Source organism: Pleurodeles waltl, chromosome 6 (assembly GCF_031143425.1).
Source record: "Pleurodeles waltl isolate 20211129_DDA chromosome 6, aPleWal1.hap1.20221129, whole genome shotgun sequence".
Taxonomy (NCBI): domain Eukaryota; kingdom Metazoa; phylum Chordata; class Amphibia; order Caudata; family Salamandridae; genus Pleurodeles; species Pleurodeles waltl.
The window spans coordinates 882,687,336-882,702,596 of NC_090445.1; the positions used below are offsets into that span (position 1 = coordinate 882,687,336).

Genomic DNA, 15,261 nt, shown 5'->3' on the forward strand with positions numbered 1-15,261 from the left:
CCTACACAGAAGAGACAAAGTGCTTCCCCCACGCTTTGAGAAAGAGAATGCAGGGGGAAAACAAGGGGGAAATCCACTCAGCCCCTGGAAACAGTGGCACAGGGTTTCAGGGCCCAAGCAAGCAGGTTGGCACAAGGTTTCAAAGGCAGTGGCAGCCCCTCTCAGTGACCTAGCTGGCAGATCACAGGTCAGCACAACAGCAGGTCAGTCCTAAGGCAGTTCCTGTCAAGTCCTTGCAGCAGCATCTGGTGTCCAGTTCATTGGTCCATTAGTGTTCCTTCTTTCTCAAAATGTAGGGGACAACCACCTGTACTTATACTCATTCTGCTCAGCTTCCACAAAGGTGGGAAGGGAGGTTCCAGCAAGCACCAACCGGTTCCAGGAATGTCCCCTTCTCCACCAACACTGGCTCCAGACATCAGTAGGGGGCAAACAAGCCCTTTGTGTGAGGCCAAGGCACAGTCTTTATAAAGGCATGTGTGCCCCGCCTCTACCTCTCCCAGCCCAGGAAGAACACTCTGTATGCAGATGTACTCCTGTTAAACCTCCACCCTCCCTGTATACTAGCTGTCTGAAAAGTATGCACAAAGCACAGCTGTCACTCTACCCCATACATGGATTGGAGTTAAACTGCAAAAGCACCAGAGTTATAAGCACAGAGAATTGCTCACTTTCTAAAAGTGTCATTTCTATATTGTTAATAAATAATCCACCTACACCGAGCAGCATTTCTCACTACCATTCCAAACATACTTAAAATGCCTATGCTATTCCTCATAGATGAGAAGATGCCACTTAGACATATATTAGGGCATTTCCAATGCAACCCTATGAGAGTAGCAGCGCTCACAGTAATGAGAAACTAAGTAGGCTGTTTGTCACTACTAGGACATGTAGTACATAAAGACATATGTCCTACCTTTTAAATACACAGCACCCTGCCCATAGGGCTATCTAGAGCCTACCTTGAGGTGACTTAGGTATAGTAAAACGGGAATTTAGGCCTTGGCAAGTATTTGGACTTGCCAAGACAATGCGGCAGTAAACTGTGCATGCAGACTCCGCAGTGACAGGCATGAGAAAGGTTTGAAAGGCTACTTCCGTGGGTGGTTCAAGTTGCGCTTCAGTCCCACTAGTAGCCTTTAATTTACAGGCCCTAGGTATAGGGGATACCACTGTACAAGGGACTTTCAGGTAAATTAAATGTGCCAATCAGAACAGAAAATTGATGCAAAGATGCATTTAGCTCTTAAATATCTCTTGGAATGACAGATTTGTATTTCATATAAGTATGTGCACTATTGTAAAACTTTGCTGAAATTTGAGATACAGCAAACTTGTGTCAATTTGGCACACCCCTAGAACTTCCCAGAACCGATCTCAGAACTGAACTACTGGATACACAACTCATATCTTCTATCTACCATTTTATTATAATGATGGGGCAGAGACGTCTGAGGTACTGTCCCAGGGTTTTTCTACTATGAAGCCAACATCCACACATTAGTGGCGAGAAGTTCTCTCTGCTCCAGGATTGTGGTATCCATTGCCCACTCCCCTTGCCAGGCCCAGCACCAGACATCTAGGAACTTCAATGAAGACTGCCAGGAGGGGTTGACTGGACACTACTTTTGTGGAGACATCAGAGCGAGCAGAATGATTGCTCCACAGGGACATAAAAGGTATCTTTGCATAATGGAGATACGGCTCAGAAGAAGAGCCACCATGACAAAACCAAGGCAGGCTGAGACAAAGACATCTGCTCTGCACCAGGGAGGGATCTGCACCACTACACGAGGGAGAGGCCCCAAAGTTCCTGATGTGCTGTCATAGTATGACTAAGCTGTATGCCTTACTGGTAGAAAGTTAGTTGGGGACTCAAGCCTGTCCAAAGTTACCCAACATCAGCTGAACATCACAAAGCCACTTGTCATTATTGGAAATCACCAGGGGCGGCTCCTCAGTTAGGGCGGAGGAGTGTCACCTCCCACCGCCATCAGCAGCAGCAGCTGCCACACTTCTACAGTAAAAATTATTGTACAGGGGTGGGGCCATGGGCTTTGACGAGTACAGAGGGGGAGTACATGCGCACTAATTTCTGTCCAACCTGACAATGCAGTGCCGGGTTGGAGAGAGCAGGCAGACTCTCTCAGTCTGCCTGGGAGCACCCTAGCTGCCAGCAACGTTCAGATTGGCCGCAGGGCAGGCTGGGAGCCTGTGCCTGTGGAGAATGAAAGAGGAGCTGCGCGGCGGTGGCGGATTCAGGTAAAAAAATGTATCACTAATTTTATTAATTTTTCTACACCCTTCCCTGTACCAACCCACCGCCACCACGTGCCGCTCCTGCAAATCACTAGAGAAAAGCTGTATCAACAAAGGATCGATACCTGATCCAAACTACTTACCGGAGATACACCTTAGATTTTGCTCCTGGGCCTAAAGAAGAATCCCAGGCCTCAAGCTTCATTGATATGCGAACACCTGAGACTGGACCTGCCACTGCTTATCTGAAGACCTGCAGCCTTAACTGTAGAGTGTGCAGCAGCTGGCGGACTGGGGCAAGGTCCTTCCTTGGTGCACTCTGTAGCCCATATGGTGCATACCCCACAGGCACTGCAGGTCAGTGGACTGACTGACAACCAAAGGTGCTGTGCATTATATGGAACCCTGAGAAGGGCGGGAGCAAAGTCTGTAATACCACAAGGGAAAGGGCATTAAGCGCGCTTCCATGACCCAACTAGTTTCCCTTCTCAGATTGTCAGTCCCCCCCAAATACTCTCAGGGAGAGCCTGAGGCACAAGACTGGGGGGATTGTGGCACAACAGATATTGTTACAAGGTTGTCACATGAAAGTAGTAGATGTTACTTCCTGCTATAAACACACTCTGGTGATTATAAAAAACTTGCATTTCTGTAGTATTTACTGAGCAAACATTACATTGTGAGTGTGATTTAAGTAAATTATAAATTCCTTTTAAAGACCTAGCACTGACTTGACAGTCTGGTATTAACTTGTATGGGCTGTGTTGTTGCGCTCAGAATCTCTAACACCAAACCCCCTCCTTGAATAAGGCTTGCACTGATTAACTTAGCTACCCTGACGGTCAAGTACTGAGGGGTGTACACTGTGCTCATTTTTGGGCCTAGTAGAAAGGATCAACCCAGCACACCAAAGGTAAATGGCTTGGATTGACACAGTCTTACTCGCCTATCGCCTGGATACGCTGTGGCTCCCATAAAAGTTTTTATGTGCGCCTAAATGACGCCTTTAGGTTTTTTAAATTTTCAGTAGCATGGGAATTTTGCATTTTTGTAATAGAAAATGCAACCTATTTACAAAATTTACAACACTGGTGCATGCATAGCGAATAGTCAACTTTTTATTAATATCCCCAAAATGGATGGCTAAATGTTTGCCAAACCAATGTAAAGCTTCCCAGATGGTTGTTTGAAGTATGCTCCTACATGTGCTTTTCAGTGAGTGGTGATCACAACCCACTCCCCTGAAACTCCATTGCATGTGCTCACTTTTTAAACCAAAGACCAGATATATGTAATGATAACACAACAAAACATCTGCACAGTACAATGGGAGGGTCTGGTCTTCTGAAATGAGTTGTCCAGTCCCTGGTTGCTAAAATGTCACCCTCCACACCCCACCATCCACTACTCAGCTCATGCCCAGCTTGTGTCTATACTGAAGTATACAAAAAAGTGATGGGCGGAATGCTTGAATTGATCTCAGCCAGCTCGTAATTGCTCAGGGCTGCATCCCTGTCCATCATTACTTTGCACGCCATGCCACCTCAGTTTAGACCCTGCCATAAGCAAATCAATCTTGACCCTGCTCCAATAAGAACAGACAAGCCCAAACTACCAGACTAGGTCCTTCCTGACCCGAAACACAAGAGACCGGTTTTACACTGGTTAGGGCTCATCAGTCGGGTACAGCTTTGTTCCAGTGGCACAGTGGGCACAGCACCCAAATCTGGGCATACCTGTCACACTTAAGGCGTTATTCAGAAGTGTACATAAAAACTATTGGATGCGATGCTTCAATTAAACTCAGCCACTGCTGGGGTCTCCATCCAGTCCATTGCTGTTGTGTACACCATGCGGTTTGTGCCGAAAGCATTGAGTGTGCTGGACTCTGACTCACTCAGTGGTTTCTGGTGGCTAGTCTAGTGGGGGAATGTGGTTAACCAATATAGTTTACCATAGGTAACTAGCGTCCGGAGTCAAACATGTTAATGAACGCCCCTGTAGAGGGGCAGGTCTTCTATGGAGGGACTCGCCAGGGTAGGGAGAGGTGATGGAGGGGGGTTTGACCTTGAGGGACTATGGGGAAATAAAAGCCCCATGAATTCGCCAGAAAGGGCTTACAGCGCCCTCAGCAGGCCACTGTGGTTTTTCCAGGCAGAGTATGCATGCCATGGATCTGGAGCTGACCCTCCCTCCAGCTGTCAAGTACTTCAAGAGCCGGTTCAGGAGGGCAGGGGACTTGGGGTGGGCGAGGGTCTCATCCAGAGAGGGCTCAAGTGGTCCAGGAGTAGAGTTCTGTGCTCGTGTGGGCGGTGGCACCCGTGTCCTAGGTGCACCAGAGAAGCAGCTGACTGCCAGAGCCGGGTCCCTAAAGTGAGTGTCCTCTGTCGTTCACTCCCCTCTTCCTCAAGCCGTCCCATCCTCCCCGCCTTCTTTCAGTGATTCGCACGAGAAGAAGAGAAGGTGTCTGAGGGTTAAGCGGGGCTCCATTTCCTGTCCTGGGGGGCTCAGAAGGTGCTAGTCCGGGCGGTGGCACCCATGGCCTGCGTGAGGCGTCCTTATTCTCAGGGGCTGGATTCCTAAAGTGACTCACCCTCGACGCTCACTCCCCCACCCCGTAGCTGCCCTCCTCCCTCCGCACATGACTCCACGGCACATACCAGGAGGGTGACGGGCTCCCACCTCGCTCCTGGAGGAGGCCGGGTCCCTGCGCTCACTCGGGTCTGGGACAGGGCTCAGGGGCTGTGCGAGGGATGCGGTAACATGTCCCATCGCGCCGCCTGCATCACGTCTTTCCGCATCCAGGACATCCTGAGCAGGGGCTCGGAGGGGGATGCCCCCGCCAAACGGAGAGGCAGGGACCCGCGGGACCAGCTGCCTACAGAGAGCAGGGAGGAAAGAGGGGTCGCCCTGCGGAGGCTGCCGCCGAGGACCACAGAGGATACCTCGGACTCCCCTGAGAAACCCTCACACGGTGAGGGGAAGAATGCCTGGCTGCTGAGCCCCGAGAGCCCGGAGCGCTGGAAGAAGAGGAGCTCAGATTCCGGAGCAGACGAGCCCCCTTGGGACCCTCCCGAGGGCGATCCGGACACAGGTAGAGTGTGATATGGGCATGTGTGGGGATGGGGCGCTCCCTCGTGAGGATATTTCTGAGTCATAATTACTAGCCCTATAACACCATTAGCCACTTCAGAAAAAGCTGTGTGTGACTTCAATAAAACCACTGAGACATAAATACATTTAGGGGACACGTACGGATGGTGCACCCTCGCTGTATTGTAAATGGGAGAACAAGCAGAGGCGGAAGAGGTTAGAAGCGCCTCTGGGGCATTATTGAAAAGAGGGACCTATGGGGGATTCCTCCATAAAATAACCCAGCGCTGAGTAGGTACAGCAGGCAAGAGGGTGTCAGGGTGTGTGCACTGAGTGGGCCTGCTCTGTGTGGAGTGAGAGATAGTGCTGCAGTCCCAGCGCAGACCTCGGTGTGCCTCAGTCCTTGCAAACACGCAGATTGTGGCAGGATACCAGTCCGCGGGGCGCTTTGTGTGCACAGAAACAAGCTGGGGTAGGTGAAGTGCCTTCTGCCCCCGTCCGGCCGTGGCCTCCAGTGGCAGCCAGATGTTTCACGGCATCTGTGTGTGGAAATAACCCGCGCTTCTCCTCACGGCCGGCTTCTGGGGCACAGGCCCGCCTTTCATGAACTGTTTGAGGTTCAGGGCCCATGGGACGCTGAAGTAAACGGGATATGCTTTACAGGGGGATTGTGTTCGTCTCTGTGCTGTGGAGCTATGTGGTTCTGTTATTGTGTTTGGGTTTCTGGCTGCTTGTGTGTGGTGTGTCGGTGTATGCCTGGGCTGCCTCTTGTGTGACTGTGCGTGTTTCATGACTGAGCTCATGCGTGAGAGTGTTGGTGCATCCGTGTAAAGGTGTGTTTCGAGCTATAGGTCGTTGTTCCTGCGAGTGACGGTGCCTCTTCGCGCGAGACTGCGTATCGCCTTCTGCTACTGTCTGATTGTCGACTTTGAACATAGACGCGACTGTGTGTATGTTTATGCCCACGATTGACTGTATGTAATTCTTGGTGTTTCTTTACTCGGCATCTAGCTGCATTCTCATGTAGTTACTCGCGGTGCGTCTGTGTGTCGGTATTAACGTGTCTTGCCTGTCTCCGTATGAGTCTGTGTAGGTGTGTGTACCTGTGATTGTGCCTGTCACTGTGAGTTAAAGTCCTTATTTGGGGCCAAGGTCGGAGTGGGACAGAAAATAGGCCCAGGCACCACAGTAGAAGGGGGCCCGATTAACGAGAAAAGTAGTTAAAAAGTGTCCCCTATTTGGAAGGCAGGGCCGATTTGAACTTGAAAAGATACGCTGTATAAATGCTTTGCAATGTGTGGGAGACTGCACTGACTTCTGCCTGCTGTACGCAATGTTTGTGTTAATATCAAGGAACTCAACAAAAAAAAACGTCCCACCAGACCCTAAATCAGGTCCCAAACAGCCAAAAAATCCGCCCCAGCGCTGACCTGTAAGACCAGCCCTTTGCGCACAGCCCGCTTGCCTTATAGTGACCCAGCCTGACCCTGGCCAAGGCTTTTACTTCGTTATTGGCTCAGCGTCTGACTGTGCATTTGACTACGTATAATTGAGTTAGGGTCGGTATCGGTGTGCCGTGTGTCTGTTTTTGCGCTGGTCTATATGTGTGAGTTTATGTGGGCGAGTGCGTGATGTGTGAGGGTGTTGTATGGGGTAACTGAGCTTCGTTGGTCGATGAACCAATTTTAAGGCGAGATAATGATACCTGAAGGCGTTGAATACTGCGGGTGCACCACTGCCAGTAAAGACTGGCTCTCAAATTAAGGCAACTGGGCGATGCTACGCAAAGGCAGCACAGAGGATTCGTCAGGGTAGAAATGATTTAGAAGTTTGTTTTTCAATCTATACGTGTCGTCTAGTCTGTTTGCTACAAGCCAACATGCAGATGAAAGGCCTATAACTTCCAGGAGGTGTAGGTAAAGTTGACATGAAATCTTTGGTGATTCGGTGTACTTATTTGTGAATTATAAAAACCCTCCTTTTAACCCTGTGGTGTTAGCTGCACCAAAGGAAATTCTGCCTCAGGTATAGCTAGGCCTGAAAGGCTTTTCACCACTCTTAAAGTGGAATTAATTTACCACCGACTACTGCTACAGCTCCTGCAACTGGAAAGGCACATCATCCATGAACCCTTTTTGGCAGGTGTCCGGCGCTGTCCAACAGGCCTCGGTGGTCGGGCTGCGGCCCTCTCACAGCTCCACTCGGCACCGCAGCAGTCATGAAGGGCTCCTCGGCGATCATTGGAGAGGGCTCTTTGTTGCTCCCCAGCGCACCTCAGGGAGGGCTCCTCGTGTCTCCCCAGACCTCCTCCGGGAGGGCTCCTGGGTCTGGAGGCTCCTCAGACCTCATCAAAGAGGAATCCTCACCGCTCCTCAGGGAGGGCTCCTCACAGCTCCTCAGACCTCCTCAGAGAGGGATCCTCACCGCTCCTCAGGGAGGGCTCCTCACAGCTCCTCGGACCTCCTCAGAGAGGAATCCTCACCGCTCCTCATGGAGGGCTCCTCACAGCTCCTCAGACCTCCTCAGGGAGGGCTCCTCACAGCTCCTCAGACCTCCTCAGGGAGGGCTCCTCACAGCTCCTCAGGGAGGGCTCCTCAAAGCTCCTCGGACCTCCTCAGGGAGGGCTCCTCACAGCTCCTCGGACCTCCTCAGGGAGGGCTCCTCACAGCTCCTCAGACCTCCTCAGGGAGGGCTTCTCGTGCCCTTTCCCTCTCCACTTACCACCATGCCCCTCTGACCCCTCACCAGTGTTCTCGCAAGCAGAACAGGGCACGTTAGTCAGGTTTGCACTCGGAATTGATACAACATGCTAAGTATTAGCCACACTCTGCAACTGGAAATAAAACAAAACTCAGTACACGAGACACAATTGTAAATTATTTTTAATCCACTCGGCTTTGGTTACACAACACATTCACTCTATACATCTGTCCCATCTGAGGTTGTTACGGGAATAATTTACAGGTTAAACACTGAATTACATTTTATATACACAAAAAACGCAATTCGATTTCATTTTTAAGTTCCTAAAATACTGCACTTTTCAACTGCAGCGAATTTACGATGCTTTTGTTATATGCATTTCCTTTACTATAGTCGTAAACTGAATAAGTACTCTGAAAATAGGTTTTAATGTGAAAGAAGAAATTTTCAAAATATAGTCACCGCAAAGTGAGCAAAGGTGTTACTTTTAAAGGGTTTGAAAGCCCTTATACAATAATAATTACTTATTCTGTCATGCGAATATTCTCTTTGTGATTTTTGGCATCAGTTTTCAGTTCGGCGTGGTTCAGGCAGTGTGTGTGATTATGTTTGTGACAGGACGGTGCGAGAGAAAGACCCGGGTACAGGTCAGTCTGAGGGGCACTAAACGGGTTAACCCCGGGCCTAGGACACTGCCAGGCTGAACACACAGCTTTTAAGTCACAATTTGTAGAAATTAAGGGATGCAATAAGTCACCCGGAGTGCGCACATCCCCGCGCCTACCCATATTGTAGTGGCTCGATGCCCTATACCAAGCGCTTTCCATCGGTTTCAACCGAGCACCTTTGTTGTTCTAGTACATGTGGTTAACTGATATTCCCTTGCTAGGCGTGTATATGCACCAACAGTTTATAAACATGTTTACATTTATCATTTCATACACAAAAAGTGAAAGTATTTTGTTCGCTGTCCTACTTCGAGCGAGGGAAAGGAACTGGAACGTACTGTAGTTTTGGCTGGAGAAAGGATAGATATTTTGTATTTTTTCTGTTTTGTTGAAACCACTTTCTCTAATCCTTAGTTCGCGTGCCTCCATTTGCAGTGAGTTTAATAGTTAATTCGGTAACGCATATTTTACTTCCTGGTCATTCCTGCAAATTAATTCCTGATGTGCGCACTTGGGTTGTGTGTGTATTGTTGGGACTTATACATTTTAATCAGTCTCCCACTCTCTCCTCTCTCCGCAGGGAGCTGCCTGGATCCCGGGGACGGACAGGACGGCAGCTGCCCCCCAGGGCTCCCCAGGCCTGCCAAGAAGCGCTCCAGGGCCGCCTTTTCACACGCGCAAGTCTACGAGCTGGAGCGCAGGTTCAGCCTTCAGCGCTACCTGTCCGGGCCCGAGAGGGCCGCCCTGGCGGCCAGCCTGAAGCTCACCGAAACGCAGGTCAAGATCTGGTTCCAGAACCGGCGCTACAAGACCAAGCGCAAGCAGAAGGCAGCGCAGCTCTGCCCGGGGCCCAGCCCTGCGCGCAGGGTGGCCATCCGGGTGCTGGTGCGCGACGACCAGCTGCAGAGCGGCCCCGAGGAGGCGCCCCGGCCCAGCCCGCCCGGCCTCTCGCTCTACCAGGCCTGCCACTACTACCCCTACATGTACTGCCTGCCCGGCTGGCCGTCGCCCCTCGGCCTATCCGGAGCGCCCCACTGACTGGAAGAGCGGACCGCGGGTGAGGCGAGAGGGCGCGCCATGGACCGTGAGTGGCGGCCCGGAGACGTGGCCTGGGTCGGTCACGCCCTCCAAGGGACTGCTGCGAGCTCTATCCAGGAAAGGACTGCATGGGCAGGCAATGAAGTCATGGATACAAACACCCAGAGGGAGTACTGAACGGTGGCACAAAAGCCCTCTTCTAAAAACTCATTACCTCCCCACATCAGCTGTGGTTTTTTTAATTGAAATTGCGTTTATGTGGCGCTTACTACCCCTGACGAGGCGTCATGTGCATTCACCCCGGTGTTTACAACTACCTACACCCGTCAGCTGCGTCTGTAAACTTGCATCACCCCTGGGTGTTTACACGTATGAGAAGTTTGGGTTTGGACCAGAATCTGATGCAGCGAACATTTCTACAACTTTGTGCAGCTACGAGATGTGCCCTCGACAGACCAGTGCATGGACCATCTACAGATATCAGCTGGGAGGACAGGCCTGCATTAAGCACTGGTGTCCACGTCTGCCAGACTTATGGAACATTGTGGGCATCCCCCACAGGTGCCCACGAGTGTGAGCGGATATCTACAGCCTAAGCACCAACCACCCCTCGAAAAAAAACTGCAACTGTCCTCGGAAGCGCTCTGACTAGTGTTCACCACTTCAGCATGACGCACGTGACGCCTCTCTGTCCACGCTGCGTCCGCCGTGACAAAACAACACCCCACAGACAAGAGGGTGCCTCCAAGTCACCCACAGGCACCAGGGTATGTGGAAAGACAGGGGCTGCCTGCATTGTGAATAGAATACACTGATACTAGGGGCGCATAAAATCATTTGCCACTATCAGCGGAGTACCGAGTAATCTGCCGAAATTACAGGAGTGCTAATTTCATTTAAAGATGCAAGGTGTCTGAAGAATTATGCCCAGGTACCAGCCGTTTTCGCAATCCTGTTCAGATAGCTAGAGTGTACAGAATTAAATGCAAGTTCCAGAGATCTATAGAATCATGTGCAGTTTCTAGGTGTACTGTCTCATGCGCAGGCCAGGTTCTAGGACGTGCTTAATCATGTACAGGTCCCAGGGGTGTACAGAATCATGTACAGGTCCCTGGGGTGTACAGAATCATGTACAGTTCCCAGGGGTGTACAGAATCGTGTGCAGGTCCCAGGGGTGTACAGAATCATGTACAGGTGCCAAGGGTGTACAGACTCTTGTGCAGGTTTCAGGGTGCACAGAGTTATGTGCAGGTTCCAGGGGTGTACAGAATCGTGTGCAGATACCACATGTGTACAGAATCACGTGCAGGTTCCAGGCATGTACAGACTCTTGTGCAGGTTTCAGGGTGTACAGAACCATAAGCAGGTTGTAGGAGTGTACAGATTCATGCGCAGGTTCCAGACGTGTACAGATTCATGGGCAGGTTGTAGGGTATACAGAATTCTTGCAGGTCCCAGAGTGTACAGAAACGTGTGCAGGTCCGGGGTATACAGACTGATGTCCAGACACAGAGATCCCTAGATTTCCCTCCAGATAGATGTGAACGGAGACATCTTCAGATGCCGGCGTCTTCCAGGTTATTGTTGAGGCTGAGAGTGCCTCCTGCAGGCCCCGAGGAGGTGTCCCCGAGGCAGTCTGACCCTGTCTAAACATCACAACCCGCCCCTGCCGCAGATCTGCCTCAGCCCACGGGGACCGAAATATGCATCTACCAATCTGTAAAGAATTGTAAAAAAAAACCTTCAGTACATATTTCCAGTTCATATAAGAAACTCGTATTTGGTTGTATTAACAAAAAAGAACAGAAATCGAAACTCAGGTAAAAAGCACGTTCTGGGTTTTGCAAGGGGAAGTTTGTAAACAACACGATAAATCCTGAAATAATGTATGTTTTCTCCTCCATTTGGTTTCCTTTTTGTAATCAGAATAAGTTTTTTTTCCCTTGAAAGTTGTTGTATATACACGTTTTACTTTTCTACATTAGAAAATGTTGTAAATGTATATAATTTTAAAATAAATAAACATGCTGGTTTCATTTTCATAAACCATCAAGCTGGAAGTAAAGTCATTTCACTTCTTAGAGGTGAGCACTATGGAACCAACACCGAAGGCGATTCGGGGGGGGGGAGACCGAGGCATCCTGGGGCCGGGAGGGGTCGGTGGGGAATGGGTGGCTAAGCAAGGGCTGTAGCGAGCGGGCGGGGCTGCTTTAAGGCGACTACAGTGAACTGTCCATGTCCCCGAGGAGCCCCGGCAGGTTATCAATGCGGGGAGAAAAAATGAAAACAAGCCTTTTTTTTAGAGTGAGCCCTGTGCAGATGTGCGATTGAAAATATAAAACGACTCTAAGACTGTGCACAGTTTCGTTTATGGAAATTAATTCTGTATTCGTAGTTTAAATCGTTCAGGCTTCTCTCTAAGAATTAGAAATTCGTATATCTGCCTTGGTACTTTAATATTCCCACTCGTGTGATCGGTCAGTGATATTTTTTTTGCGGCTGGTCGGGGGCAAACAAATCTCTGCACCAACTGGGGCCATTAGACTCCGTCCTCAGTGCTTAGATACAACTGGAGTGGTCTCCGTGGCAGCTCGTGGCACCGCAGCGTCAAGGCACCTCTGGGGCGGCGGGTGACGGAGTCAGTGACTGACACGGGGCGGAGGTTCGGTGTCCCGTGGATAGGTGGAGGTCACAGGCGGAGATGTCAACCTTTCGGCTGAGTGTGGCCCGGGGTGGCCGGACTCAGCGAGAGGACGCAGCCTGACTGCCAGCACTTACCACCGACTGTACAGTGGGAAACCAGGCTCGAGCGCGGCGTCGCTTCAACATCCTGGCATTCTAGGCAGATCCCTTCATCTGCCCGCGCCTGCGAAAACGAATGCGTGGCGTGACTGGCGCCCTTGTAAAGCGTCCCGGTACCTTCGGGTCGAGTTCGCAAAACGACAAGAACATGTTTTCGTACTGTTTGTTAGACGGAAGGCTTTGGACGCCTCGTCAGAGGTAGTAAGTGCTATACAAATACAATTTACAACAATTTAAATAAAGGCTGTCGCCGTCCCGGAGTTTAGGAAACACTGCGCAGTCACACGGAGAGTGAGGGGGGTAGGCGTCCGCCTGGGGTCCGGGGAAGGGGGGGCTGGGGCGAAGCCATGAGTGCGGGGTCATCTCACGAAGCATAACTTACAGCAGGGAAACACTGTCTGCACCTTCCAACACAACAAGAACACACCTGGGGGAGGTGTCACTCTTTCCTATTAAAACATATCAATAACACACGAGAAACGCAGATGTCTGTCTAACACATACACGTCAAACAAGAGAGATGTCATTCCTCCCTGTCCAATACCGAAATAAACAAGAGAGATGTAGGTGTCTGCTGTCCAACACATAAATATCAAACAAGAGAGATGTAGGTGTCTGCTGTCCAACAAATAGATATCAAACAAGAGAGATGTAGGTGTCTGCTGTCCAACACATAAATATCAAACAAGAGAGATGTAGGTGTCTGCTGTCCGACACATAGATATCAAACAAGAGAGATGTAGGTGTCTGCTGTCCGACACATAGATATCAAACAAGAGAGATGTAGGTGTCTGCTGTCCGACACATCAATATCAAACAAGAGAGATGTAGGTGTCTGCTGTCCGACACATAAATATCAAACAAGAGAGATGTAGGTGTCTGCTGTCCGACACATAAATATCAAACAAGAGAGATGTAGGTGTGTGCTGTCCGACACATAAATATCAAACAAGAGAGATGTAGGTGTCTGCTGTCCGACACATAAATATCAAACAAGAGAGATGTAGGTGTCTGCTGTCCGACACATAGATATCAAACAAGAGAGATGTAGGTGTCTGCTGTCCGACACATAGATATCAAACAAGAGAGATGTAGGTGTCTGCTGTCCAACACATTGATAGCAAACGAGAGAGATGTAGGTGTCTGCTGTCCGACACATAAATATCAAACAAGAGAGATGTAGGTGTCTGCTGTCCGACACATAAATATCAAACAAGAGAGATGTAGGTGTCTGCTGTCCGACACATAAATATCAAACAAGAGAGATGTAGGTGTCTGCTGTCCGACACATAGATATCAAACAAGAGAGATGTAGGTGTCTGCTGTCCGACACATAGATATCAAACAAGAGAGATGTAGGTGTCTGCTGTCCAACACATTGATAGCAAACGAGAGAGATGTAGGTGTCTGCTGTCCGACACATAAATATCAAACAAGAGAGATGTAGGTGTCTGCTGTCCGACACATAAATATCAAACAAGAGAGATGTAGGTGTCTGCTGTCCGACACATAAATATCAAACAAGAGAGATGTAGGTGTCTGCTGTCCGACACATAAATATCAAACAAGAGAGATGTAGGTGTCTGCTGTCCGACACATAAATATCAAACGAGAGAGATGTAGGTGTCTGCTGTCCGACACATTGATAGCAAACGAGAGAGATGTGACTGTCTGCCTGTTTGACACACAAATAATAACCAGGAGGGATGTGACTATCTTTTTACCCAATAGATAAATAACAAACAAGAGGTATGGAAGTGTCTCCCTGTCCAACGCATACATAACAAAGTGAGATGTGACCGTGTGCCTGTCCAAACACATAAATAATAAACAACAAATGTAGCTGTGTGCCTGTCCAAACACATAAATAATAAACAACAAATGTAGCTGTGTGCCTGTCCAAACACATAAATAATAAACAACAAATGTAGCTGTGTGCCTGTCCAACACATCAATAACAAGAGAGATGTAAATATCTGTCTTACACATAAATAACAAGAGAAATGTAAATATCTACCTGTCTTACACATAAATAACAAGAGAGATGTACATATCTACCTGTCTTACACATAAATAACAAGAGAGATGTACATATCTACCTGTCTTACACATAAATAACAAGAGAGATGTACATATCTACCTGTCTTACACATAAATAACAAGAGAGGTGTGACCCTCTGCCTTTCCCACACATTACTTACAAAAAAGAGGGATGTAAATGTCTGCCTGTCTAACACATAAATGGCAAGAGAGATGTAATCGCCTCTGCCTCTAACATATACATAAAAACAAACATCTTAAGAACATAAATAATAACCAAGAAGGAAGTCATTGTCTCTTCCTCCAAACACATACATGTTAAACAAACATTCTCCCTGCCAGTGTCTGCGCTAGAAACGCACAAACAACAAACAAGAGACATGCCACTTTCTACTCCCGTCAACACACGCTAGGAAACAATGGTGCTCTAATTGTGTCAATCAAGAGACACACATACCAAACAGAGGTGTCTCTGTTTTCAACAAAGGCCGCAGTAACAAATGGCACTCGTGAAGCCGTCAGCACCCTCGCCACATAAATTCAAAGCACAAACGAGTTGTAAGCTTCTTCACCTCTAATTCAACAAACACCATACACCAAAGAGGTCACTGTTTCCATCTTCAAACACATAAATATCAAACAAGAGAGATGCTAA

General features: G+C 49.0%; 1 protein-coding gene across 1 annotated transcript; it reads left to right on the forward strand.

Moving 5' to 3' along the window:
- The first annotated feature begins 4,541 nt into the window (after positions 1-4,541).
- LOC138300373 (homeobox protein zampogna-like) lies at positions 4,542-11,810 on the forward strand. Its single transcript, XM_069239667.1, has 2 exons — positions 4,542-5,356; positions 9,307-11,810. Exons 1-2 carry the CDS (start codon positions 5,026-5,028, stop codon positions 9,762-9,764), a joined length of 789 nt encoding a protein of 262 aa, XP_069095768.1. The 5' UTR covers positions 4,542-5,025; the 3' UTR covers positions 9,765-11,810.
- Positions 11,811-15,261: the final 3,451 nt, after the last annotated feature.

Excerpts from the sequence above, each read along its gene's own strand:
- LOC138300373 (XM_069239667.1), top strand. The coding sequence starts at position 5,026 with ATGTCCCATCGCGCCGCCTGCATCACGTCTTTCCGCATCCAGGACATC. Across the intron at positions 5,357-9,306 it reads CGAGGGCGATCCGGACACAG|GGAGCTGCCTGGATCCCGGG; the intron begins GTAGAGTGTGAT and ends CTCTCTCCGCAG.